The sequence below is a fragment of the Magallana gigas genome, chromosome 3, assembly GCF_963853765.1.
Source record: "Magallana gigas chromosome 3, xbMagGiga1.1, whole genome shotgun sequence".
Taxonomy (NCBI): domain Eukaryota; kingdom Metazoa; phylum Mollusca; class Bivalvia; order Ostreida; family Ostreidae; genus Magallana; species Magallana gigas.
The window spans coordinates 41081832-41108030 of NC_088855.1; the positions used below are offsets into that span (position 1 = coordinate 41081832).

Consider the following 26199-nt stretch of genomic DNA (forward strand, 5'->3'; position numbering starts at 1 on the left):
AATGTTATGATATGTAGAAGAGATGTTAAACTGGGGTTAAGGCTCTGCTTAAGACCATATATACAGACTGAAATTAACTTATTTGAGTTAAGGTATCCGATCCATATTAGGACCAAATTTTTCTAACCTTGAATATCCATCATGTATTTAATACTTTGATATTTATTTAAAGCATTAAAGAGTAGAAAAAGATTTACCGAGAGAAATTTTCAAAAATATTATTAACTAAGCAGTAATTAATTAATGAAGATTGCATTAAGGTCTATGGAGACAAGCACATTTTTGAGATAAAAGAGTAATTACTAGAAATATCAAAAAATGTTTTGGTGGAAAGATGTATTTTACCATTAGCAATACAAAAACTATTAAAAATAAATTTTATAACGTGTAGATTTTTTAGAATTAATTTTTATAGAATAAAAGCAAAGGGGGACCACTCTGAGAAAAAAGGCAAATGTTATTACTTAGGACACATTCCACACTTACATATGGATACTTAAATAGGAAAATTATGTCCAAGTATACTGAGTATTAAACCCATTCATATCTGTTATGCACCCAGATTTATTGAATCTGAAGCTATTATGGATCAGATGCCTTAAAGAACAGCATTTTTCGCATCAGGTACTATACCGTCAAATAATCTAAGCTATTATGGTTCACATCCCAAAGGTTTTTTCTTTCTTTTTTTCTTTTAAATTAAACTTTAAGAAATATATAGATCATTCGGAAATGCACATTTCTCTCAGTAATTTTATATTTAATCTTTCAAAAGCACCTGGAATTATATAGAATCATCATTAATTGGGTATAGATAAAGCTATTCATGTATTTATACATGTATTATTTGAAACCTAAAAAAATCTACAAAATGTTTCTTCATTTTGTATTTAAAGATTTAGTTTGACTAAAATCATGTATTGATCAAGTATATACTGAAATAAAAAGAAATCTGTTTAAATCTTGGCAGTATCATATTTGTTTTATTTTTGCATTCGTTTATTTACAATTTCAAGCTGTTGTTTTTTATTATTATTGTTAAAGAATGTGCTACGCCCCTGTCTCTCACGTTTATGGAGCTTTGCAGAACTTTAGCTATTACATGTTTACAGCTTTACATTATTGACATTAATTGGATTAAATTGTTTTTAAAACTTATGACGACAAACTTAAGTTGACATTCCTTGTAAACAGACAAGAATTCATCAAAATATGGACGCGAAAGCTCCATTACAATTTCAACATAAAAGATAGCGAGCAAATTTCTGCGCATTTATATTAATGCGACAAATTTATAACGCAAAATAATATTTTGACTTAAAGTCAACAAAGCGTGAAATGAGCGGTTAAATTATCCAAAATATATCCACTTGTATTTTTTTCTTTGTACAAGTCGACATAATTTTGACAATATATACAATTAATAGGAAGATTACACTAATTTTAATTTGCCATTTAGAGGCAACACAACATCAAAAAGCGGTTATGCGTAACTTTTCAGATCTTTACGTCGATTTCAATGTAACTTATTTTTTATTAATTTTTATACAATTCAGCAATTGAACGTTTACAATGAAATTTTCATTTCGTATAATTATGCAAATCCCAATCGCGCCCTTAACAGTGCGTCATATAAGTCATTCGTGTGATGTAATGAACTTTATCTCTTACTGATAAATACAAAAATTGAAAATAAATCATAAAATTACCAAAAATATGCCTCAGACCCACCGCTTCCCTAGGCAACTTAAATAACCGTCGGACCCCCCCCCCCCCCTTTTTTAAAATTCTAAATCCATGCATGCCTTGGCCTTTTCATTTCATTCCTCGGCCCTTTGTTGAAGAAAATTTCCTTCCCAAGGAGAGTGTTCGCGCAATTTTGACATATAACCATTTGCTGAGAGATACTGTTGTCTCCAGGTCCCACAGCTCTGATATGGTTTGTTGAATAAATATTTTGTTGAGCATTAGAGGCATTTAGTAAAAAGAAGATTAAACTAGACACGATCTCGTTGCGATTTTAGAATTTAAGATACATGTTCGATCTTGATTTTGCTATTTAACAGCTAAACATGATTTAGAATAGAAAAACGGGGTCTACATTCTAAGGGCCAGATACTATTTTGTTTCAGGGATAAGAGCTTTGTTCAACAAGTGTTTAGAAATTCGTTACCGTTCTTGAGATACAGTATCTGAGAAAAAAAATAACACATGAATAAATCATTACATTACTTGGATACAGAACTGTAAGATAAACATATTTGCTTCTATAGCCTTTCATTAAATTTCCCTCAGTAAAGAGCTACAGTTGAAAATTTTTAGAGCCCTTTAGTTCCCTAATTCTAGGGGCCAGCCCCTTTTTTATATCAAATAAAAGGTCATTTAAATCTCAACATATTTTGTTCAACAACTTTTAGAAATTCGTTACCGTTTTTGAGAGATATGGGAAAGAATGTTTAAGGGGCTGATCCCTTAACTCCTTATAGGGGCCTTTTAACGAAAATTTGAAAATTGCATACTACATGTATTTAGTATATCATTCTGAGTATCTTTTCTTCTTTACTGCATTTCAAAATATTTTTCCTTTCTGAGATATTGGTGATCAAAATTCTATAATTTTGGCCCCTAAAACCCCCTTATTATGTAATACATGATAAAATCATTACATTGCTTGGATACATAACTGTGAGATAATCATTTTTGCTTCTATAACCGTTCACAAAATATCCCTCAGTAAAGGGCTACAGATAAAAGACTTTAGAGCCCTTTGGTCCCCTAATGTTAGGGGCCAGCCCCTTTTTCTTGATATCAAATAAAAGGTCATTTAAATCTCAACACATTTTGTTCAACAACTGTTTAGAAATTCGTTACCGTTCTTGAGATATATGAGAGAGAACATTTTAGGGGCTGATCCCTGAACTCCTTATAGGGACCCTTTAACGAAATTTTGAAAATTGCATATGATTTAATACATCATTTTGAGCATCTTTTCTTCTATACTGCATTTCAAAATATTTTTCCTTTCTGAGATATATGTGATCAAAATTCTATAATGTTGGCCCCTAAATACCCCTAATTACGTAACACATGATAAAATCATTACATTGCTTGGATACATAACTGTGAGATAATCATATTTGCTTCTATAACCGTTCACAAAATATCCCTCAGTAAAGGGCTACAAATAAAAGACTTTAAAGCCCTTTGGTCCCCTAATTTTAGGGGCCAGCCCCTTTTTCTTGATATCAAATAAAAGGTCATTTAAATCTCAATACATTTTGTTCAACAACTGTTTAGAAATTCGTTACCGTTCTTGAGATATATGGGAAAGAACATTTTAGGGGCTGATCCTTTAACTCCTTATAGGGGCCGTTTAACGAAAATTTGAAAATCGCATATGATTAAATTTATCATTCTGAGCATCTTTTCTTCTTTACTGCATTTTAAAATATTTTTCCTTTCTGAGATATATGTGATCAAAATTCTGGACTTTTGGCCCCTAAAAACCCCTAATTAAGTAACACATGATAAAATCATTACATTGCTTGGATACATAACTGTCAAATAAACACATTTGCTTCTATAACTGTTCACAAAATATCCCTCAGTAAAGGGCTACAGATGAAAGACTTTAGAGCACTTTGGTCCCCTAATATTAGGAGCCAGCCCCTTTTTCTCGATATCAAATGAAAGGTCTTGTAAATATAAACTTTTTTTGCATTACATGTGTTTACAAAATATTTTTCAGAAAAGAGATAAACTAAGAAAACCATGAAAAATTACGACGTTTTTTTAGTCTCAATTTCGGGGACCAGGCGAGCTTTAACGCCTTTTGAGCATGACAAATATAAATGCCAAATTGCACATCTACAATCTCTTGTCTACAATCCCTGAAAGTTTGAACTCAATATCTTTTACCGTTTAGGAGGAGATCCCTGGACAAGCCGACCTTCTGAAAATCGCTAAAACGTCATTTTCTCAAGAACAGAAATGACGTCATCAAAATAAAAAAATGTATATTAAGTTCGGACTAATATCTATTAGATCTGAAAGTTCCACAAAAATCGATTCAGCCATTTCCGAGAAATCGCCTGCACAAATTTTGTAAGAAAAAAAAAATAATAATAATAGGGAAAACTAGACACGATCTCGTTGCGAGCAACGAGGAGGTCTTCCGTCTGATTTTAGAATTTGAGATACATGTTCGATCTTGATTTTGCTATTTAACAGCTAAACATGATTTAGAATAGAAAAACGGGGTCTACATTCTAAGGGCCAGGTACTATTTTGTTTCAGGGATAAGAGCTTTGTTCAAAAAGTGTTTAGAAATTCGTTACCTTCTTGAGATATCTGAGAAAAAAATTTTTTAGGGGCCAGTCCCTTACCTCCTTATTGGAGCCGCTGAACCAAATTTTGAAGGTTGCATTTTGTAAATTACATCATTTTGAGCATCTTTTCTTCTACCCTGCATTTCAAAATATTTTCTTTTTTGAGATATAGCTTGTCATAGTTTATGGACTCATCACCCCTAAAAAATCCTTATTCCATAACACATGAATAAATCATTACAGTACTTGGATACAGAACTGTAAGATAAACATATTTGCTTCTATAGCCTTTCATTAAATTTCCCTCAGTAAAGAGCTACAGTTGAAAAATTTTAGAGCCCTTTAGTTCCCTAATTCTAAGGACCAGCCCCTTTTTTTATATCAAATAAAAGGTCATTTAAATCTCAACACATTTTGTTCAACAACTGTTTAGAAATTCGTTACCGTTTTTGAGAGATATGGGAAAGAACGTTTAAGGGGCTGATCCCTTAACTCCTTATAGAAGCCTTTTAACGAAATTTTGAAAATTGCATATGATTTAATACATCATTTTGAGCATCTTTTCTTCTATACTGCATTTCAAAATATTTTTCCTTTCTGAGATATATGTGATCAAAATTCTGGACTCTTGGCCCCTAAAACCCCTAATTACGTAACACATGATAAAATCATTACATTGCTTGGATGCATAACTGTGAGATAATCATATTTGCTTCTATAACCGTTCACAAAATATCCCTCAGTAAAGGGCTACAAATAAAAGACTTTAAAGCCCTTTGGTCCTCTAATTTTAGGGGCCAGCCCCTTTTTCTTGATATCAAATAAAAGGTCATTTAAATCTCAACACATTTTGTTCAACAACTGTTTAGAAATTCGTTACCGTTCTTGAGATATATGGGAAAGAACATTTTAGGGGCCGATCCCTCAACTCCTTATAGGGGCCGTTTAACGAAATTTTGAAAATTGCATATTATTTAGTACATCATTCTGAGCATCTTTTCTTCTTTACTGCATTTTAAAATATTTTTCCTTTCTGAGATATATGTGATCAAAATTCTGGACTTTTGGCCCCTAAAAACCCCTAATTACGTAACACATGATAACATCATTACATTGCTTGGATACATAACTGTAAAATAAACATATTTGCTTCTATAACTTCACAAAATACCCCTCAGTAAAGAGCTACAGATGAAAGACTTTAGAGCCCTTTAGTCCCCTATTATTAGGGGCCAGCCCCTTTTTCTTGATATCAAATGAAAGGTCTTGTAAATATAAACTTTTTTTGCATTAAATGTGTTAACAAAATATTTTTCAGAAAAGAGATAAACTAAGAAAACCATGAAAAATTACGACTTTTTTTTTGTCTCAATTTTCGGGACCAGGCGAGCTTTAACGCCTTTTGAGCATGACAAATATAAATGCCAAATTGCACATCTACAATCTCTTGTCTACAATCCCTGAAAGTTTGAATTCAATATCTTTTACCGTTTAGGAGGAGATCCCTGGACAAGCCGACCCTCTGAAAATCGCTAAAACGTCATTTTCTCAAGAACGGAAATGACGTCATCAAAATAAAAAAATGTATATGAAGTTCGGACTAATATCTATTAGATCTGAAAGTTTCACGAAAATCGGTTCAGCCATTTCCGAGAAATCGCCTGCACAAATTTTGTAAGAAAAAAAAAATAATAACTAGACACGATCTCGTTGCGAGCAACGAGGAGGTCTTCCGTCTGATTTTAGAATTTGTTCTATCTTGATTTTGCTATTTAACAGCTAAACATGATTTAGAATAAAAAAGCAGGGTCTACATTCTAGGGGGCCAGATACTATTTTGTTACAGGTGTAAGAGCTTTGTTCAACAAGTGTTTAGAATTCGCCACTGTTCTTGAGATATCTTAGAAGAAAAAGTTTAAGGGGCCGGTCCCTTATCTCCTTATTGGAGCCGCTGAACCAAATTTTGAAGATTGCATGTTGTTAAGTACATCATTTTTAGCATCTTTTCTTCTATACTGCATTTCAAAATATTTTTTCTTTTGAGATATAGGTGGTCATAGTTTTGGACTCTTGACCCCTAAAAAACCTTCATTACATAACACATGACATTACATTGCTTGGATACATAATTGTAAGATAAACATATTTGCTTCTATAGCCTTTCACAAAATATCCCTGAGTAAAGAGCTACAGATGAAAGACTTTAGAGCTCTTTGGTCCCTTAATTTGAGGGGCCAGCCCCTTTTTCTTGATATCAAATAAAAGGTCATTTAAATTTCAACACATTTTGTTTAACAAGTGAGAGATTTGTTACCGTTCTTGAGATATATAGGAAAGAACGTTTTAGGGGCCGATCCCTTAACTCCTTATAGGGGCCATTTAACGAAATTTTGAAAATTGCATATTATTTAGTACATCATTTTGACTATCTTTACTTCTATACTGCATTTCAAAATATATTTCCTTTTTGAGATATGGGTGATCAAAATTCTGGACTTTTGGCCCCTAAAAAAACCCCTAATTACGTAACACACGATAAAATCATTACATTGCTTGGATAAATAACTGTAAGATAAACATATTTGCTTCTATAACTGTTCACAAAATATCCCTCAGTAAAGGGCTACAGATGAAAGACTTTAGAGCCCTTTGGTCCATTAATTTAAGGGGCCAGCCCCTTTTTCTTGATATCAAATAAAAGGTCATTTAAATTTCAACACATTTTGTTCAACAAGTGTTTAGAAATTTGTTACCGTTCTTGAGAAATATAAGAAAGAACGTTTTAGGGGCCGATCCCATAACTCCTTATAGGGGCCATTTAACGAAATTTTGAAAATTGCATATTATTTAGTACATCATTTTGAGCATCTTTATTTCTATACTTTATTTCAAAATATTTTTCCTTTCTGAGATATGGGTGATCAAAATTCTGGACTTTTGGCCCCTAAAAACCCCTAATTACGTAACACGCGATAAAATCATTATATTGCTTGGATAAATAACTGTAAGATAAACATATTTGCTTCTATAACTGTTCACAAAATATCCCTCAGTAAAGGGCTACAAATAAAAGACTTTAGAGCCCTTTGGTCCCCTAATTTGAGGGGCCAGCCCCTTTTTCTTGATATCAAATAAAAGGTCATTTAAATCTCAACACATTTTGTTCAACAAGTGTTTAGAAATTTGTTACCGTTCTTGAGAAATATAGGAAAGAACGTTTTAGGGGCCGATCCCTTAACTCCTTATAGGGGCCATTTAACGAAATTTTGAAAATTGCATATTATTTAGTACATCATTTTGAGAATCTTTACTTCTATACTTTATTTCAAAATATTTTTCCTTTCTGAGATATGGGTGATCAAAATTCTGGACTTTTGGCCCTTAAAAACCCCTAGTTACGTAACACATGATAAAATCATTACTTTTATTGGATACATAACTGTAAGATAAACATATTTGCTTCTATAACTGTTCACAAAATATCCCTCAGTAAAGGGCTACAGATGAAAGACTTTAGAGCCCTTTGGTCCCTTAATTTGAGGGGCCAGTCCCTTTTTCTTGATATCAAATGAAAGGTCTTGTAAATATAAATCTTTTTTGCATTACAAGTGTTAACAAAATATTTTCAGAAAAGAGACAAACTAAGAAAACCAATGAAAATTACGACGTTTTTTTAGTCTCAACTTTCGGGACCAGGCGAGCTTAAACGCCTTTTGAGCATGACAAATATGAACGCCAAATAGCACATCTACAATCTCTTGTCTACAATCCCTGAAAGTTTGAACTCGATATCTTTTACCGTTTAGGAGGAGATCCCTGGACAAGCCGACCCTCTGAAAATCGTTAAAACGTCATTTTCTCAAGAACGGAAATGACGTCATCAAAATAAAAAAATGTATATTAAGTTCGGATTAATATCTATTAGATCTGAAAGTTTCACGAAAATCGGCTGAGCCATTTTCGAGAAATCGCCTGCACAAATTTTGTAAGAAAAAAAATAATAATAGGGAAAAAGAAACCGAACGAAAACAATAAGGTCTTCCGTTGGAAAACGGAAGACCTTAATAATAGGGAAAAAGAAACCGAACGAAAACAATAAGGTCTTCCGTTAGAAAACGGAAGACCTTAATGAAACCGAACGAAAACAATAAGGTCTTCCGTTGGAAAACGGAAGACCTTAAATAGGAAAATTTTTATCTCAAGTCGTGACCCCTCCCCCTTTTAAGGAGGTTAAGTTTAATGAAGTCATATCTAAGCGGATTATGATATAATAGGCCCTCCTTTAAAAACACTTATTCAATGCATCGTTGTCCTGAGAAAAACATCGTCGGATATATAGTCTCACTAGATATTCACTTCGGTCCCCGATCCCATTGAATATTTTCACCCGAAAAATATGCCGATTTATCTTATATAACCTTGTCTTTGTTATGCTTGTTTGTGCAAAACGGGTTTATCACCAAATAGTAACTTGTTAAAAATGGGAAATGTTTAGCTGATGCCTCTTGTTTCCCAAGTTAATATGTTTTTTTAATGATATGTAGTTCATGTTCAAAAAAAAAACCCCCAAAAAATCTTCTACTGGAATGACTTGAAGATTGTTCGTGCAAACATTACGACAATCTTATGACAACTTATTAATGTTAAAAATAACACATGGCCATGAAATCAATATCTTTAAAAAATAATATTAAAATGTTCGTGTACGACGTGTGCATCGACTATAACCGAAGTCTGATTTATAAAGATAGAAACATATTTTTAAGTAAAATGTAGTTCCCGGAATAGACATACCTATAACAGACAATGTCATTAGTTTTGCCTCGTTAAAAAAACATAGATATTTATTTCTGCAGACAAACGGCACCCATTTTTGTTGCCGATTATATAATTTGACAGCATTGATGTGTGGCCCCTCCACGTGTATTCCCGAAAATACCGCGGGTCTTGTGACTCGCGTTTTGCAACCAAGGCCAAACGGGGCCTATATACTCTCTGATGGATGGCCCTCGGACAGTTTGATAATCAGTTAGTTTACAACATGACCGAGGTAGCGAGAAGAGACTTGGGTGTGGGGCCGGGTGGGGTGCGGAACGTGGCAGTCTGGGCTAGTTACAGTGAGTATAACCAACTGTTAATTGCGTACCTTATCTAACACTTTTTTTATTTGCATGTTTTCAAATACAAACATACGAAATCTCCATCAATATAATGTATACTTTTAACACTTAATTCTTCTGTTTTGTATCATGTTTCACATTGTATTTATATATCATCTCATTTTGAAATCAAAGAGTGACACACTTTTGAAATGAACAATGAAATACTTTCTTTGGTAGTTTATGCACCCTATTCATTGATTCGCCAGCGAATAAATCGACAATACTATTTCAGTTGCATATAAATATACGAGGCACGAGTCGGCAGAGGTGTGCCGGTGTAACGTAGAATAATGACCCTCGTAGAATAATGACCAGGGGTCATTTTTCAACATAGAATAATGACCCCCCCCCCCCCCCCCCGGTCATTATTCTACCCAGAAAAATGACCCACGGTCATTATTCTACATAGAAAAATGACCCTTTTGCCTGAAGAATAAGTGTCATTTTCACAAAAATGAGCACACTCTACGTGACGAAAAGTGACCCCTGTAGAATAATGACCCCCCTTATAGATTAAAGTTTTTCAGCATGTTTGTTTATTATTTGTGAAATAGTCTTTACAATATTGTAATTTTTACTGCAGTTTACAGAAGGTAACAGAAATTTATCATCGGCATATTTTAATTAATATCAAGATGATAAATGCGTCAATAGTTTGTATGAGCATTGACAACTTTGGATGCAGTAAAGATCGTGTGATTTTTTGCGCAACAAAGATTTTTCTTAAATTTAAATTAAATGAACATTGAGTTGCCCCCCCCCTCCCCCCACACACTTTTATGGGACCACGTAAAAAATTGAATTGAAAATAAGGAAATAATCAGTAACAACCCCCACCCCCCCCCCACCCCCCACCCAAGATTAGGATTTTCAGGATTTTGGAGAGTAACCTTTTTCCGACGAGAGAAGTGACGTAAGTGTTAACAATCAATTTGTGGCAATGTAGGAGTGTTTTGTGTGCGCTTGCTACGGATTCGAAAAACTATATACAGCGATTTATTTACAAGTTCGGTGTTTATAACTTCAAAATCAGTTGACCAGAGTGAAAATTCAAGTAATTTCAAAGTCGTATTTTGGATACATGGTACCAAATTTCTATTCTAGTTTACTGCGGGGTCATTTTTCTACGGGGGTCATTTTTCTTCATGTTTTACATGAAGAAAAATAACCCCTCGGTCTTCAGCAAGGGGGGGGGGGGGTCATTATTCTACGTCGAAAAATGACCCCCGTCATTATTCTTCATTACACCGGCGGATCTTTTTTTAATATGAAAAAAATGTTTATTCTTTCTATTTATAAACAACTTGTAAGGGTGACAACAACGATAATGAATTATATAACACTGTGCCGGATAATTATGCCAGTGCCAAGGTGGCATTTTTGCACCCGCTTAAGTTGCAGTTTCGGAGAAATCAGTATATACCAATTGATAGACCATTGTATAGAGAGGAAATAACCACTTTTGTTTTTAGTGCATTTCACATGACAGGTGAGATATTTACCTCTAAAAGTTATAGGAATGATAATTCTCATAGGAGAAATGATTCTCCAGCAGAAAATATTGACAACCCCATAGGCAATATATATTTTTATAATAAAATGGTATTTCCTGTAGGAATTTGATTCTGACAGGTAGTTATCCTATAGGAAATTAAGATTTCTTACTGGATTTTATAAAATCCTATCGGAATGGAAATTCCTATAGGAGTTCTTGAATTCCGATAGGAGATTTCAAATTTTCTATAGGAATATTGTTTATCCTCCGGGAAAAATTATTCTCGTGTAGGAATTTATTTTTGAAAGGTAAATATCTCACCTGACAGGTTAGATACAATGATAAAAAAAGGTGGTTGCCAACTCTTTAAGCAATGGTCTATCATATGGCGTATTTAAAGGTTTCTTAATTATATGCAGCTTAGACGGGTGCAAAAATGCCACCCTGCACTGGCATAATTAATACTTTGTGTGGTTAAGTAAATATAAACTCAGAGAGAAGTAAATTAATCCAAGTAAATGCTTTATGCTTGCTTCCTTCATAGAACACCTGAACCACGCGTTAAAAAAATAGGTTCAGTGTAAAAAAAACAAAAAAGAAAACAACAACAAAAAACAACAACAAAAAACGCATCGTAGTTCGCGATAGAAAAATGTCTACTAAGGAAACTTTGTAAGACTTGTATATATAAAAAAATTCTTCAATTTGTGAAATGTTGAAGGAATGCCAATAGGAAGACATATATTTACATCTTTTTGTTGAAGTACACAATAGAGCACACGTGACCTATATAAAATAAATGCAAAACCGTCATAACCTAATATAAAATAAATGCAAAACCGTAAGCTAACTGGTGGAGAATGTAGTATAGGGATTCTCATTTATTTTTTTTATGGAAAGGGGGGGGGGCTGACCTTCGTTTAAAATTAGACTAACCAAATAGCACTCAATAATCCGAATTCAATAGCTTGGGCTATTTGTTGACTTATATTTTGAGGTGTGTTTAACGTCGGGGTTTTGATTGGTTGGTTTTGGAACCAACCTTCACCTTGGATGTAGTAGAAAATTAACTAGTTTTGTGCAGTTGACAACAGGTAGGCATGTTTTTCCATTTCTTTCACAAACCTGAAAAAATACATATATGTATATATATACTTCGTATATTTATGTACAAAAAGGAAAAGTTCCTTTATAGAGGAAACTCCAATCAAATGGAAAGTTTCCTGTGTGTCTTTGGTATAGATAATATTTTTCTGACGATATCATTACAATACAAACAATATTGATATCATTTTTGATTGGTTATTGAACGTAGCAAAATCTTCGTACTAGCTTCGGGGACAAATAAATATAATGACTTCAATCCAACAACCGAACAACCGAGCCCCTGTGTATTATCACTATATCACTTCATATCTAAATCTCAAAACCGGATGAGCCGTTTATCAGACCCAAACAAAAGATTCTGTGTACTAAAACAGCCCACAATGCGGGTAAGGTTTCCTTGTTGGCTTGTTAGTACTTTCCGGTCGGCATAAACTCGGGAGGATCCTAGGTGAGTGGAAATTAATCTGAGCTGGTTTTCTTTCCCTAGATTCTAATTCTATGGCTGTAGCAGCAGTGGTCAGTCCAAGTGCCCACTTGCAGACCACAGTAACACACCGGTCCCCCCGGGTCCCAGAGTTCTCCAAGGACGAAGTGGCGGATCACTGCGAGATCCACTCCTGTTGGATCATCGTCTGTGACAAAGTGTACGATGTTACGAATTTCACACGAGAGGTATAAAAATTATTGATAAAGTTTACAAAATAAATGAAAAGAATCATTATTATCTTTACTTTTATGCAATATTTCCCTATTATCGTGAATAAACATGGCATGATTTGGATGCAGCATCCTGGGGGTTTGGATGTAATCATGGAGTATGCGGGGAGAGACGCTACGGTAGCGTTCATGGACAAGGGCCACAGCAAGGACGCGTGGATAGTACTGTCCGACTACTACATCGGGGAATTAGTCAAAGTAAGTGACAATGCATTGACTGGGAATCGGCCAAGATGTTCATTCTCTAATGTTGGAAAACGCGTAATCTTTGAATTTTTATACCCACATCAAATTGTTTCCAAACTGGTTAATTCGTAAATATCAATCAGTTTTGATTGATAAATTTCAGTTGAATATATAACATTTTGTCTTTACTCAGAAGGACAGGATTAACAAGTGACATGTTTGTACTACGCCTTGACGCCCATTATTCAGGACTAACCTCGTTTTGGAGTCATGAAGAAAATACGTATATACATGCATATACACCTCCAGCGCTCTATACATTTATAAATTGTAACTTTTCTGTCTTTTAAATTTTAAGCTAGTATTTATATGCTGTAAAGATGACTGCATATCCTGATGTATATATTAGCATACATGTATATTTGAGAACTTTTATTTTTGCTTTTTTTATGGAATGAAATTTGCATTAATTGTTGATTAATGGACCTATGTACAGCACCTTATTTACAAATCATTCAAATGTCTCATTTATATTCACATACACTACAAAAATATGTGTATTTAAACATGATAATGGCATGATGTGAAATCCGTTATATGAAGATTGTGTTACATAATTTATATTAAATACCCTTTATTTTTTTCTCGTTATTTAAGTTTGTTCTGTTGTTGTTATTTGAATTTTTTGTTAACTCTGTTTATATTGTATATACAATTTTGTAATTCAACTTGTTTTTGCTTGTTTGTTGTTTTTTAATTATATAATAAAACTAAATAATGAATTTAGCGTTGTTATATTATACAAGACAATCCATAGACTCTCATACTATACTCTGTCCCAAGATATCCTGCATTCACATTTGGCTTAATTGCTTGATATTTATAAATACGTTCAAACGATGTTCATCCAAAAGTATGAAAAATTTCCAAGATTTCTCAGTCGAAACGCCCCTGCTAGCTTATCAGGTTTCAGTACAATGCTAAAAAATGTTATGTCTACGGGGATTTTGTATTGCAGCAAGCCCGGATGATAACGTTAAAAAATTGCGCAATGTATTCCGAGTGTATTCAGAATAGAGAAAAGATGTAAACATTCCCCATTATATATCTCTGTAAGGAATCTGTTATCGTTCCTATGAATTTTTCCGAGTGAAAGATGATAATGTGTCAATGAAATTATCTTTGAAATTATCCCTTTCAACTATTTCATTGCACTTCTTTCACAGGTATGTGTATTTTTATTAAAAATCGTTCAAATGTGCTGCATAAATATCTTGGGACAGACTATAGTTAACTTTTAATGATACATTGAACATATTTACATACATAAACACCATCTATATATCGTAACTTATAAAAGGATAAGAACACAGTTCATGCCCCCCTGCATTCAGATATTTTATTCACCCAAAAATTTATAGAAATGCATTTCGAAGGCATCGCATTGGCCAGCACACTGCAAGAGAATTTCCAAAGAAACATCAAGCGACGTGGACAGATACCAGGCTTACATACTCATCTTTGTTTCAGAACGTTCTCCTCTAGTTTTATTTCCGCACATGCGCAAGACATAATTTGAAATAGATCATTCAATGACAGCACGAGATTTAGACAACAGATTGTTCATTTGGAGAAACGAATCATGAACACACACCGTTTTGTTGGATTTTTTTTTTTGGAATTAAAAAAAAAATATTATTATCACTACCTGTTTTTCCCTTTTTTTGGGATAGAATGCCAGGTGAGGAACTACAATTTGATGCAAACGTAAACTCTGTAGGAACTGCGCACGTGTTCCGATTTCTATGCGAAGTAAGGCAACCTTTCTGTGCAAAGTGTTTCTTTCGGATATTTTAGCAATTTTCGCAAAACACCCTGTTTTACTTTCTGACTGAGTGTAGTTTGTTTGGTTTATTATTTTAAATTCATTTATATCATATAATATACGTATTGTGTAGTTATATTTAAGAGTCCGTGCAATCCGGGTGTCTGCCCTTCGTCGAAAATCAACCTAGCGTAACATTTTTGTCCGGTATATGCACCCCAGTAATGATTGAGGAACGAACCAATGAATATGTTGACTAAATACCGTAAAGAATTTATGTCAGCTTTAAAAGAATTCAAAAGCAAAAGAACATTGAGAATGGTCATTCTTTTCAAATATTTGGCACTACCGAATGCTGATTTGAAGTCAGCATTTAAAGACATTTAGTCATGTGACCCATTCTGCCACGGTACAGGCTACAGTATTTCTTCATGTCCAAAACGTCGCAACGTGTAACAACTAATCGAGTAAATAAATTGATCTTTTCCTTCTTTTCCATTTTTTTCTCTTTTATTTCATCTTGTTTGTTATAAGTTTCATATATAACACCCCCTCCTTCTCCCCGACCACTTGCAGAATTACATGTGTAATTGTGTCTACAAGATTGATATGGTTTTCTCGTGCTTGTCTCTAGACAGGTTTTCCGATGGTCGTGACACATAATATAAATTTTACTTTATGACCTTATTTTGACACTCTTCATAATGCATATTCAGAATGAAAAGTTTCCTTCAACAACTCACGTAATTCCATTTGCTAACGCTAGATCGACTCTTGAACGTTACCTGCACTTATACCTTATCAGGATCGCGGCATAAATTAAGTAATAGGTCAGCGCAAAAGTAATTGAAAAGGCAATAATTGCAAGTGTGTGTTTTTTGTATTCACAACTTATTTACAACATATTCATATTCATAACATATTCAATTTTACTATATTTGAGATGAAATATGTTAACGATTTCGTCGAAAACAACAGTAAAAATTAAAAATTCTTTATATGTAAAATACGAAATTAAAAAAAAAGAATATAACAACTTTTGGGACCCTCTTAAATTAATGACAGCGAGTTCAACTCTGCATGTGGATGTATTGGTGACATTGTTCTAAGAGTATTTACTGTTCCAAACCATCCCCAAAAAAGTAATAACCGGTATAATTCACAAATCACAAGGGAGGTAGGGCGGTCAACAAAATCCCCTCCCCCGATCCAATTGTAAAAAAATCTTTTTGCTTTGAAGATGAATGAAAGACCTTGTTTCTTAATATTCAGAAAGTTTGAAGAATTTGATAATGGAATCGATAGTCCGGCTTTTTAAACAATTGTTCAACTTTCTATAGATCACAAAATATTTGAAACTGCTCTGTACATGCACATGTTCGAACATTGGGTCAAACAGTCTTTACTTTTTTTTATGTTTATACTGAACGTGGTATGAGCCACAATTGGATATCTATATGTTTTATGTTCTTTTGAACTTTAATTAAATTTCACATCACCTTTGTTCCTTTTTCAAATGTAGAAAGAAATATAAAATGGACGCGGAAATTCAGCACCCCCCCCCCCCCCCGCCCTTCAAAAAAAAAAGGAAAACTGCTTTTCGTCGCTGTTTCATTTCATACATGCACATATGGAACGTTTTCCATATTTCTGCATTAATTATAAAAGGGGCCACAAATGTCTTGCGTTTTGAGGGATGACGTTATCATTGTACTGTTATGTACAGTAATTTTGCATGAATTTTTAGGGATGACATTAGCATTGTATTGTTATGTACAGTAATTTTGCATAGAATTGCATTGCTAACATTCTTTCCAGTGTTTAATATAGTTGAAATAAAAAAAAAAACAACTTTGTAATCACCATTATTCTTTTAAAGTCAATGCTATTTAGGATTCAGGGCTGCGTTTTACAAAAGAACTTACGACTTACGACCAAATTAATGAATGCTAATAAATCACTAACTAATCACTATTTTATTCTAATGGCTGTAAATATAATTATGGAAATCAAAATAGTTGTAAATAAATGGTTTTAAATAAAATTTGTTTATTAAAGACCATTCTACGAATAAAGAAATATTTAAGACTTTGTCGTAAGTTCTTTTGTAAAACGCAGTCCAGAATCATATCAGCACAATAAACGTGCATGCATAGATATATTAATCGAATTTACATTTATAGTAAAGACTATTTTTTTATTTTATAATTTATAGTCCACGCATGTGATTTGCATATATACGAGGGTTGTTCGGAAATTATTGAGACATTTACTCTTACTCCCTCGTGAAAAAAGATAAATCATTGAAATTTTACAAGATAATAAATCAGGATGTACATGTACTATATTAACGTTAAAAATTGTAGTTAATGACATGTGTTCTTTCCTGGTAAACTAACAAACTTGCCTACATCCAATGACCTTGCGCAACCACAAACTCATCGCAACGTCGTTTTAATTTTTCCTTAAGTCCTACATGTATGTTATAAACACATTACAAACGAATGGAAAATATTATAACTATTCTTCATTTTTCATGTTTTCTTTTTTATTCTAAAATGACATAAATTACATATATTTTCCATTCTAGATTTTTTGTGAAAAAAATCGAGTTATTTCTTCCCAAAAGTCAACTTACTGTGAAACTTCTCTTACATTTATCCTGTATAATTATATCTTAGAACTGTTGAAATCAGTTTGTGTGAAAAAAGTAATTGATATTAAGTCCCATTGTTTTAATTCTAGTTAAACAATCAGTCCAAAAAACCCCCCGATTAACTAATGATTTTTTCCCTTTCCATCGTATAATTCATATTTTAGCAATCTTGGCCATAAAAGGTCTTCTTCCGAGATTCACACCAATTTTATGTATATTCGCTGCGCCTCCTTGACGTCAAAATTCAATAAACCGTCTTAGTCTGATTTTAATTGCTTGGTAAATATTTTGGTACTTTCTTCGTATTTAAACTAGAACACTAGTAAACCTTACACAAAAGTTAGTCACAATAAATAGCAAAATGAGCATGCATAATTTGATTTCTTTTATCAAGAATTGTATGTCCAACAACATTACAATGAAGAAGTTTAAGTTTTTTAAACTCCGAGTTTGTGCCTGCGCCAGGTTCCTCGACCACCGACTTGTTCAGGTACTGTCATTAAATAAACTATTTATTATTTTTTAATATTACTGTGCTCAATTATTCAGTCAGGTTTCTTCAATGTCCATGCCAATTTTCCTTAAAATTCACCACTTAGAGAGATACATGTATTTGTGTTGTCTCAACAATTTCCGAACAACCCTCGTACATTCACCAGTATTTCATTTCATTAATTAATCAACATTTGACATTTATGATACTTAGTACCTACAACCAACGAATAAGTAAAACTCTGTTGTGCAGTCTCTCTTCTTCGTTTTTCAATGAAACATTTGTTTGTATGGGAAGTAACTCTAACGTTTTCTTCTCATACAGGTAACACTTTCCAACCAAAAGTTATCATCCTTTACATTTTCCCTCATATTATTTCTTTATAAAGCAGCACGTCAAAGGCATTGATTTTTTTCTACTCTTACATTTCCAAGACACAGAAAAATTTATTTGTTCCGAAAAGAAGAAAGTTATTTTTGCTTATTTAGAAGGTCCTACTCTACAAAATCCCTACCTTGTCTTGGATAATTATACACCCTTCAAAATTAACTAAACTGGCAGTGGCGAGTGGGGTGGGGTACACGTGGGGCTTGACTTATCGAAAATCTTGACAAGCAAAAAAAAAAAAAAAGAAAAAAAAAAGGGGGGGGGGGTGTTTGTTGTTATGTATAACTTTGCCCCCAACCCCCCGTCTGATGTCATAACCAAGACATCGTGTAAATGTCGGAATGTTACCTCTGACAGTCTGTTTCATCTGGCAGAATAAATTACATTTACCGAAGTGAATGTTACATATACTAGTGTTATATTAAACAAAACATCAAATGTTTCAGAATGTACATGTCAGGCACGTAGCATCAGGGGGGGGGGGGGTGGGGGGGCAGGGGGGGGCCTGGCACCCCCACTTTTTCTCGCAGCAACAAATTTTTTAAAATTTACATATATAAAATTGAATTATCATGGAGTTGCCCCCCCCCCCACTTTTTTGGGAGTATGTAAAAAATTGATATGAAAATAAGGAAATGAGGAGTGAAATTGAAGTTAAATACTACGCCAGCCCCCCCCCCCCCCCCCCCCCCCCCCCCCACCCCCGGATTAGGATTTTGAAGATTTTGGGAAACTTTAATTTTTCCTTCTTTTTTTTTTCTTTTTTTTTTGCTTGTCAAGATTGATGAGTCTGCCCTCCCCCCCCCCCCCCCCACTTTCAAAAACGATGCTACGTGCCTGCATGTAATAAAGGAAAAAGGATTCATTCATTGGGTATTATGAGGTGATAATATTGGTCGGGGCGTGGACAAATCCAATAAACAGATTTGATCAAAGAATGGTTTCTTATTACTTATATTTATATAATTTTCAGCAATTGCATGATAAAATATTAGAATATTGGAATATTTATTTTGAGAGTTAGACGATGTGTCTGCCGTATCCTGGACATATACATGTACATTGTAGCGGATGGAACAACGCATGCTAACTTCCTGACACTGCAAACACACCAACCCCATCCCCGCAATTTCTTAATTACTGCTTGATTTGTTACTTGGTGATGATGACTTAAAATGAATTAAAAATTATTTGTTTTTGGAAGTTATTCATTTTCTAAAGTCTTTATAGATAGTTCGATTCCCGCAAACAATGCATGAAATAATGGTATCTTTAACCGTAGTATGTATTTTAATGTGTTCTTCTCTTTGGAAATATACTATATCATGCCAACTTGGGCTTAGAGATAGGAATTCAGAAGTGTATTATATAGTCTTAAAATCATCGAAAATATGGAAGTTGTGCACCCTTAATTTGCAAAAGCAGAATACCAATCCGATTTTATTCAAAATCTCATAAAATTCTAAGGTTGCCGTAATGGTCATGGGATGATCATGTGTCACTGAAACCATCGTCATCGTCTGGGAATCCGTGTCCGATTCTTGTACTACATGGATTTTTTTTAACAACCTAACATCAACATGAATCATTTAGCAAATTCAGCACAGAGAGAGAGAGAGAGAGAGAGAGAGAGAGAGAGAGAGAGAGAGAGAGAAGAGAGAGAGTGTGTAAAAACCTTATGCCATATCAAATGACACACAACATCAATATCGTTTGCAAAATTACTGAGCAGGATTATTTTGAAATGTTTATTCATCCGGTATGGAAAGGTTGGGTTGGATATTCGAACCGATCACAATAAAGGGAGGCAATTCATTACAGTGAATTTCAGCACGTCTTTTTCAAGTTATCGTTCATTGTTCAATACTTCTTTTCCTTATGTCATATTTTTTTCAAAACTGACACATGTATTTATGATATCATTTTTTAATGCATACGAGTTGGTCTCGAGATCAAATCCCATAAAGCCCGTTAAATATATATAGTTGAATGATTAGTTATAAAACTTAAGGTCAGACGACACGTTCTTCAATTTTAGATAACTTTTTCCAGGAATTTGTTAATGGTTTACTACTACTTTGACAAGCTTTCTTGCAAAAAATTAGGGTACCTTACCAGGCATTTCTGCAAAATACTAGAGTAAGCAATTTCCTATATAATCTTGAAAATACACTTGAATTGCTGATATAAAAATAAGTACATCTCCAGCACAGCGAAATTCACTATATCTCCGCCGGGGCGGGGCTTTGAACTCACGACCTCTAGAACCTCTACGCTTCTGGCAGTGAGCGGTCACGGTTCTAACCACTCGACCATATAGACATATGACCACATCCAAGTAAATTTTGATCATTTTTAAAGTAATTATAAAATTAATATTTTTTATTGGAACTCTTTATTACGAGGAGATACAAAAAAGATTCTCGAGGAACGTGTCGTCTGACCTTAAGGAAAACATCATCTTCGAAACCCACAGGTTTTCTCTCTGTAATAGTGTAACGGAGAGAAAACCCGTGGGTTCCGACGATGGGAAAACATTTGCAAGTGAAAATATTCCAGTATATATGCATGCATTCCTGTTATCTATGAATGCTAGTTTGGTTAATATCTTTATCCACAATATCGTCAATTTCTATGTACCACAAGATTATAGTTACATGAATGGAGAGAACCATTTGGCACAAGTATCTGGTGTGTTCAAATATGTATATGTGTACCTATTAGGAAAATAAAAAAATGTAAGAACAGTTGTATCAGACATATTTTATTTTGATTTAGTGACAATAAATGCTACATGGATAGAATTAGAATACACCTGTACAAATACAGCTTTTTTAATACCTGCATATATCCACCTTTCATATTAATCTTAACAAGAGCTGGCTCCTACTCACTTATCACAGAAAACAAATCTGATGTGTTCACCAAATTCAGCAGTAGACAGAAATTTGCCCCACCTGACAATTTGTAAAAAAAATTGAATACAGATCTCACTTATAAATTGTGAGCTTGTATATGGATAATAATGAAATGCAAAACATTATTCAAAAACTCTACCAAAAATCTGATTGCGAACAAAGAAAATTGTACACAAAATCGTATATATACGGATGTGTAATTTCACATTAGTTTCACTGCTATAGAATCAACGATTGATATATGTATTTGAAATAAGCTCTTAATTTTGAGACATAAAATCCACTTTCCTGTCTTCTGGGTGTAGACATTGAAATCAGAGGCAGGCCAGGTAGCAAACAAGTCAAGACTAGTAGCACTATACAAACATCTGATGTTATAGGTGGAAAATATCAAATGTACATGTACACCCCAACATGATGTTGCCATATAATTCAATGGGAAAAAATGGGGGAAAGCTGCAAGAATGGCACATTGTAACAACCATACCTCGAAAGTTTGTCAACAATCAACAAAATTATGTGTAAGCATTAACAATGAAAAAGGGATAAATAAAATGACATTTAAAGTTAAAATCTTTATAATACATAATTAAAATGATGTGTAAATAAAAACTGCATTTTGAGTTCCAGAGACAAAATTCCTAATCAAAATTACTTGCTGGTGTATACACATTACATTGTAAAATAAGTTTGAGAATTCTAAAATTAGCTAAAATATGCGAGATAAATATCTCTACCATTAAACAGTGCCACAGGCATAAATTTCTATTAAATGACACTCTATCATAAATGACGAGCTTTGAAATACTGAACTACATTTCCAAATGTACCTATTGTCAGTGTTGATTTTAAAAGGTTCTGAAATGCCACTGAAAGGTTTTTTATTTTCCATATTTTTAAACTCAGAATTGAAAAATTGATACCCGTACCATTGAAAATGCCAAGACATTGAATATTTCACTGCTAGTTCTGTTAAAGGATTAAATCCCAAATGGGTGCAAAATTTAAAACAATAAAATACATGTACATGTATCATCATATAAAATGGTATGAAAAAAATACATTCATCATTGCATATACTGAAAAAAACATGTAGAAAATGTATGCAACTACAATGTATGTCTAAACTAAATAAAAAACAAGATTACATTTTTAAATTGTTTTGAATGATATGAAAGAATGATGGTAAAACCCTATAGGAATTAGAATTTTATATGAATTTATGAAACCCCTGAGAAAAAAAACCTTACTGATTTATAATACATAAGCTGATGATTTATTACATTGATGACAATAAATGATCAATTTTGTTATTGATTATCATTGTAACACAGATCTGCTCTCAATAACATGCTGATCAAAGAAAGATAACTCTTAAATGCTTGTCAGTTATTAAGATAATGTTCTTTACACCAGAGTTGACAACTTACTGCCTGAAGGTGCAGTTTGTTTCACAGTTCGAAATGGCAGGTCATAAGCATTACCATTAGGAAGGGCTTCAATGCCCTTCTTTTCAGCATATCGCCTCAGCGGTCCATTCGGCAAGGAAGACACATTTGTCCCAGACTTAATAATGGGTTTCTGTGCTGGAGAAGTTTCAGCACGCGTCTTGTTTTTGCTTGTAACATCCTGACTCGAACCACCCGATTTATTTTTCTTTTTACTAAACATTCCTCCGAAAGGATTCCATGAGGATTTAGATTTGGAGGAGACACTTGCTGAGGCTGCTCTAGGCCTGGGCACATTAATGTCGGCCTCGTTTTGGGCATCCACAATCCATTGCTGCGTGCATGGCATTGCATGGAAACTGTGTCTACAGGATGCAGGTCTTTGTAATTGATCACTGATATTATCACGAGTTTGAAACAATTTCTGGATGTCCGCAGAACTCGCAAATAAAGGTCTCCTCCCGTTTTGTGTTAAATTATCCGAAGATGAAAAATGTCCCTTGCCGGGCATACCGGGCAAAGTCAAATTTTTAGGGACTCGAATATTGTCCATACTCATGTTTGTGAGCTGGTGAAATCTTCCGTCCACAGATCCTACCCCAGAACTGTAACTGGTAGAAGATCTGTAGGAGGAATTCTCTTGTGAAGTGTAGTCCCTGGGAAGGGACATATTCCGGGGCAAGGATCCAACCGAGCCCATCGAAGAGTCTAATCTCTCACTGCCCGCCTCACCATACTCCTTGCCGTAATATCCCCTGGGATTGTAATAATTATCACTTCCGTAATTCTGTTTCAAAACTTTGTCCTGAAAGTAAAGCACTTTAGAATCAGCAGTTTTTACATCGAAATCCTTATCAAATCCACAGTAGTTCCTGTAGTTTCGATCCATGTCAATCATTTTGTCATACAAATCACCTTCAAATTTCTCAAGGTCAGAAGTCACTGAATCCATGCTTTCATCTACACTGGGTTCCTCTGGAGAATTTCTCAGTTTAACACTCGAGTTCTTTGACCTTGACACTCTGTCAATACTATTTCCACTTACATCGTTAGTTTGAGTATTTTCCTCTTCTTCTATAATGGCAAGCTGTCGGAGCTGTTCTTGCAAGGAGCTAGCGTTTTCTTTGGATTCGGCCATTTTGGTCCTGCGTCGGACTGCCCAGGTAGTTTTTGAGGGGTTGAGAATTGCACTGTTTTCCTGCTGCGTAGATGTTGAGGTAGCTATGGCTAACTTGGGTGCTCCATGAACATTCGAAATGTCTGTGTCCGTTATAACATTTAGGGACGTTAAACTTGAAGACAATGGGGATGACACTGTGGTTCCTTGACTTGAATTTGTTCCGTAACCATCATCCGTATCCTCAGATTTCGGAGACAACTGACTGATGCTTTTGGTGGATTTTTTGCTCTCTTCCACTGAATCATTATTACTAGTACTTTCAAACTGAATTTGCATGTTTCTATCAAACACTGGGTCTTTTTGTGTTTTGAATTTCTGCATGCTTTGTGTGATTCGACTCTGGTTCTTTTCCTCCTCTTCTGTGGTCATCATAATCATTGTATCCGCTGAAGAATCACTATGGTCACTCGCTGAATCCAAAACATCCAACCGATCAAATTTCTCCCACATTTCCTCAGTGGATTCCGGAGTGATGTGATTCAGGGGGGGACTTAACACACTATTGATTGGTTTGTCCTTATCCTCCTTTGTCCATATTTGATCATGTTTTGTTACATTCGTCTTTGTCAGAGGTTGTGGAAACTGCCTTTCACCATTAGACTTATCATGGATAATTCCATTTGGAGGTGACAATGCTTCCTCTTTGGTTGGGTAGGATACTGGCCTTTTTCGAATTCTTGGAGGTAATTTAGGGGGAGGAGTTTCCCTCCCCACATCATTTTCCCTAAGAACTGGGGCATCTGACTTTTTCAGAATTCCTCTCAATTGTTTTACACCTCCATTAATAGTTTTATTCCCTTGAGCGTAAGAATTTTGCTCAAAATATTTTGTCAAAAAGTTACGATTTCCATTATGTAGATTCAATCGCTCTTGAGCAGAGCTCGGTTTCCCGCCATTTTTGGTAGCCCTCGGAGGTAGAGGTGGGGTCCTTTCCCCATCACTTCCCATCTTTGCTTTTTGTGAAGAAGTGTCTAATTGGTGACGGTGATGAATATCATTACTAAACAGATTCGTAGAATATCCCTCCTGGGGCTGTGAATATACTGTCCTAGTTTGTCCTTGCACTGGTGTGGAATTTTGACCTGGGGTCATGCTAATCACCTGAACCATCCTAGCATGGTAAATATCACTCTGCCCTCCAGTGCTGGTCATTTTTATTATCTTTTTCTTGATATAACAAGATTTCTTATTATCACTTCAAGTCTCCACGATTACCTAACTGTGTGTCACATGACTGGCCAGCCATCATAATATCACCGAATTTGTTCAATTTAACCACTGTTGTACTTATCCAGGCAATCCAACAAAAAACACAGAGAAATGGCCCTTGTCACGCCAGATTTCTCATGCATGATTTATTAATATTCCTAGGGCTCCTTTATATTTTGAAGAAGTAATTGATCATCATGATATTTCGATAATAATACACTTGTATTCCTTTTGTTGTGTGTATTTTAGGTTTAAATATTTGTACGAATAGATTCCCTCTCTTTGTAAAGAGGAATATTTTCAGATTCACAGCTATAAAATAACTTTGCCGGTTTTAGCGTTGTTTTTCAGGAGATGTAAGATCCTGCTTAGAATATGAAATCACTTCTTCACATCAGATAAGCCACTAAGTTATGCACATAACTTTTTTCCCTTTTTTATTTTGATTTCTCCTCGAAAACACTATATAATCTTGTCAATTTCACTTGGAAGATAAATTTTCTTCTAGACAAAAATAATCGATTACGGTATTATTTTTGCAGCAGAAGTTGCAGCACGCTGATGATTCATACAGGTGATAAACTGCGTATAAAACAGCTGTTGAAATCTGAAAGCACCACCAACTGACAAACTTAAAATTCGAAGACCCGTAAAAACTTCTCCGATTTATCTGTTGATGAACTGCTTGCAATGAACCTTGACTCGTATTCCAATATTATGCAGATGGTCGTGGAACTGTAAAGAGCTTCTTTTCTTTGCAGCTATTTATCTGAAAAATAATCCAAAGAGAAAATTACAACCCCCTTAACAGACGGTTTCTTTATGACAGATAATTTTCATAGGCATAATTAATTTTTCATTGACAGTTTGCGATTTCATGCACGACAGGTCCTTATTTAATAATAACACCTACATGTATACACATAATACAACCACAATTTTTTCTCAGGGTTTGTGAAGGTTAACTAAGTTCGATTCAATTTGAGGGGGAAAAATCCTCAACATAGATCCACTGTATTTAGAGTTATCTATAACAATCACAAACTTAGAGAAGAAAAGAAGAATCAGCAATAATATCTGCTGTTGGA

General features: G+C 34.3%; 2 protein-coding genes across 15 annotated transcripts in view; one reads left to right on the forward strand and one right to left on the reverse strand.

Moving 5' to 3' along the window:
* The first annotated feature begins 9294 nt into the window (after positions 1 to 9294).
* On the forward strand, positions 9295 to 13777 carry LOC105334553 (cytochrome b5). 2 transcript variants are annotated; one of them, XM_066079791.1, is made up of 4 exons: positions 9295 to 9445; positions 12580 to 12764; positions 12879 to 13007; positions 13192 to 13777. In XM_066079791.1, exons 1-4 carry the CDS (start codon positions 9331 to 9333, stop codon positions 13207 to 13209), a joined length of 447 nt encoding a protein of 148 aa, XP_065935863.1. In that variant the 5' UTR covers positions 9295 to 9330; the 3' UTR covers positions 13210 to 13777. The 2 variants fall into 2 exon arrangements, with proteins under 2 accessions (XP_065935863.1, XP_034299284.2); XM_034443393.2 differs by having other exon boundaries at positions 9298 to 9445; positions 13189 to 13777.
* A 7327-nt stretch (positions 13778 to 21104) lies between these two features.
* The window catches only part of LOC136273967 (serine-rich adhesin for platelets-like), a 28842-nt gene continuing 23747 nt past the window's right edge, over positions 21105 to 26199 (reverse strand). For all 13 annotated transcript variants that reach the window (XM_066079797.1, XM_066079792.1, XM_066079795.1 and 10 more), the window contains one exon: positions 21105 to 25880. In XM_066079797.1, coding sequence (XP_065935869.1) covers positions 22682 to 25054 — 2373 coding nt within the window. In that variant the 5' untranslated portion in view covers positions 25055 to 25880 and the 3' untranslated portion in view covers positions 21105 to 22681. The remainder of the gene's footprint in view (positions 25881 to 26199) is intronic.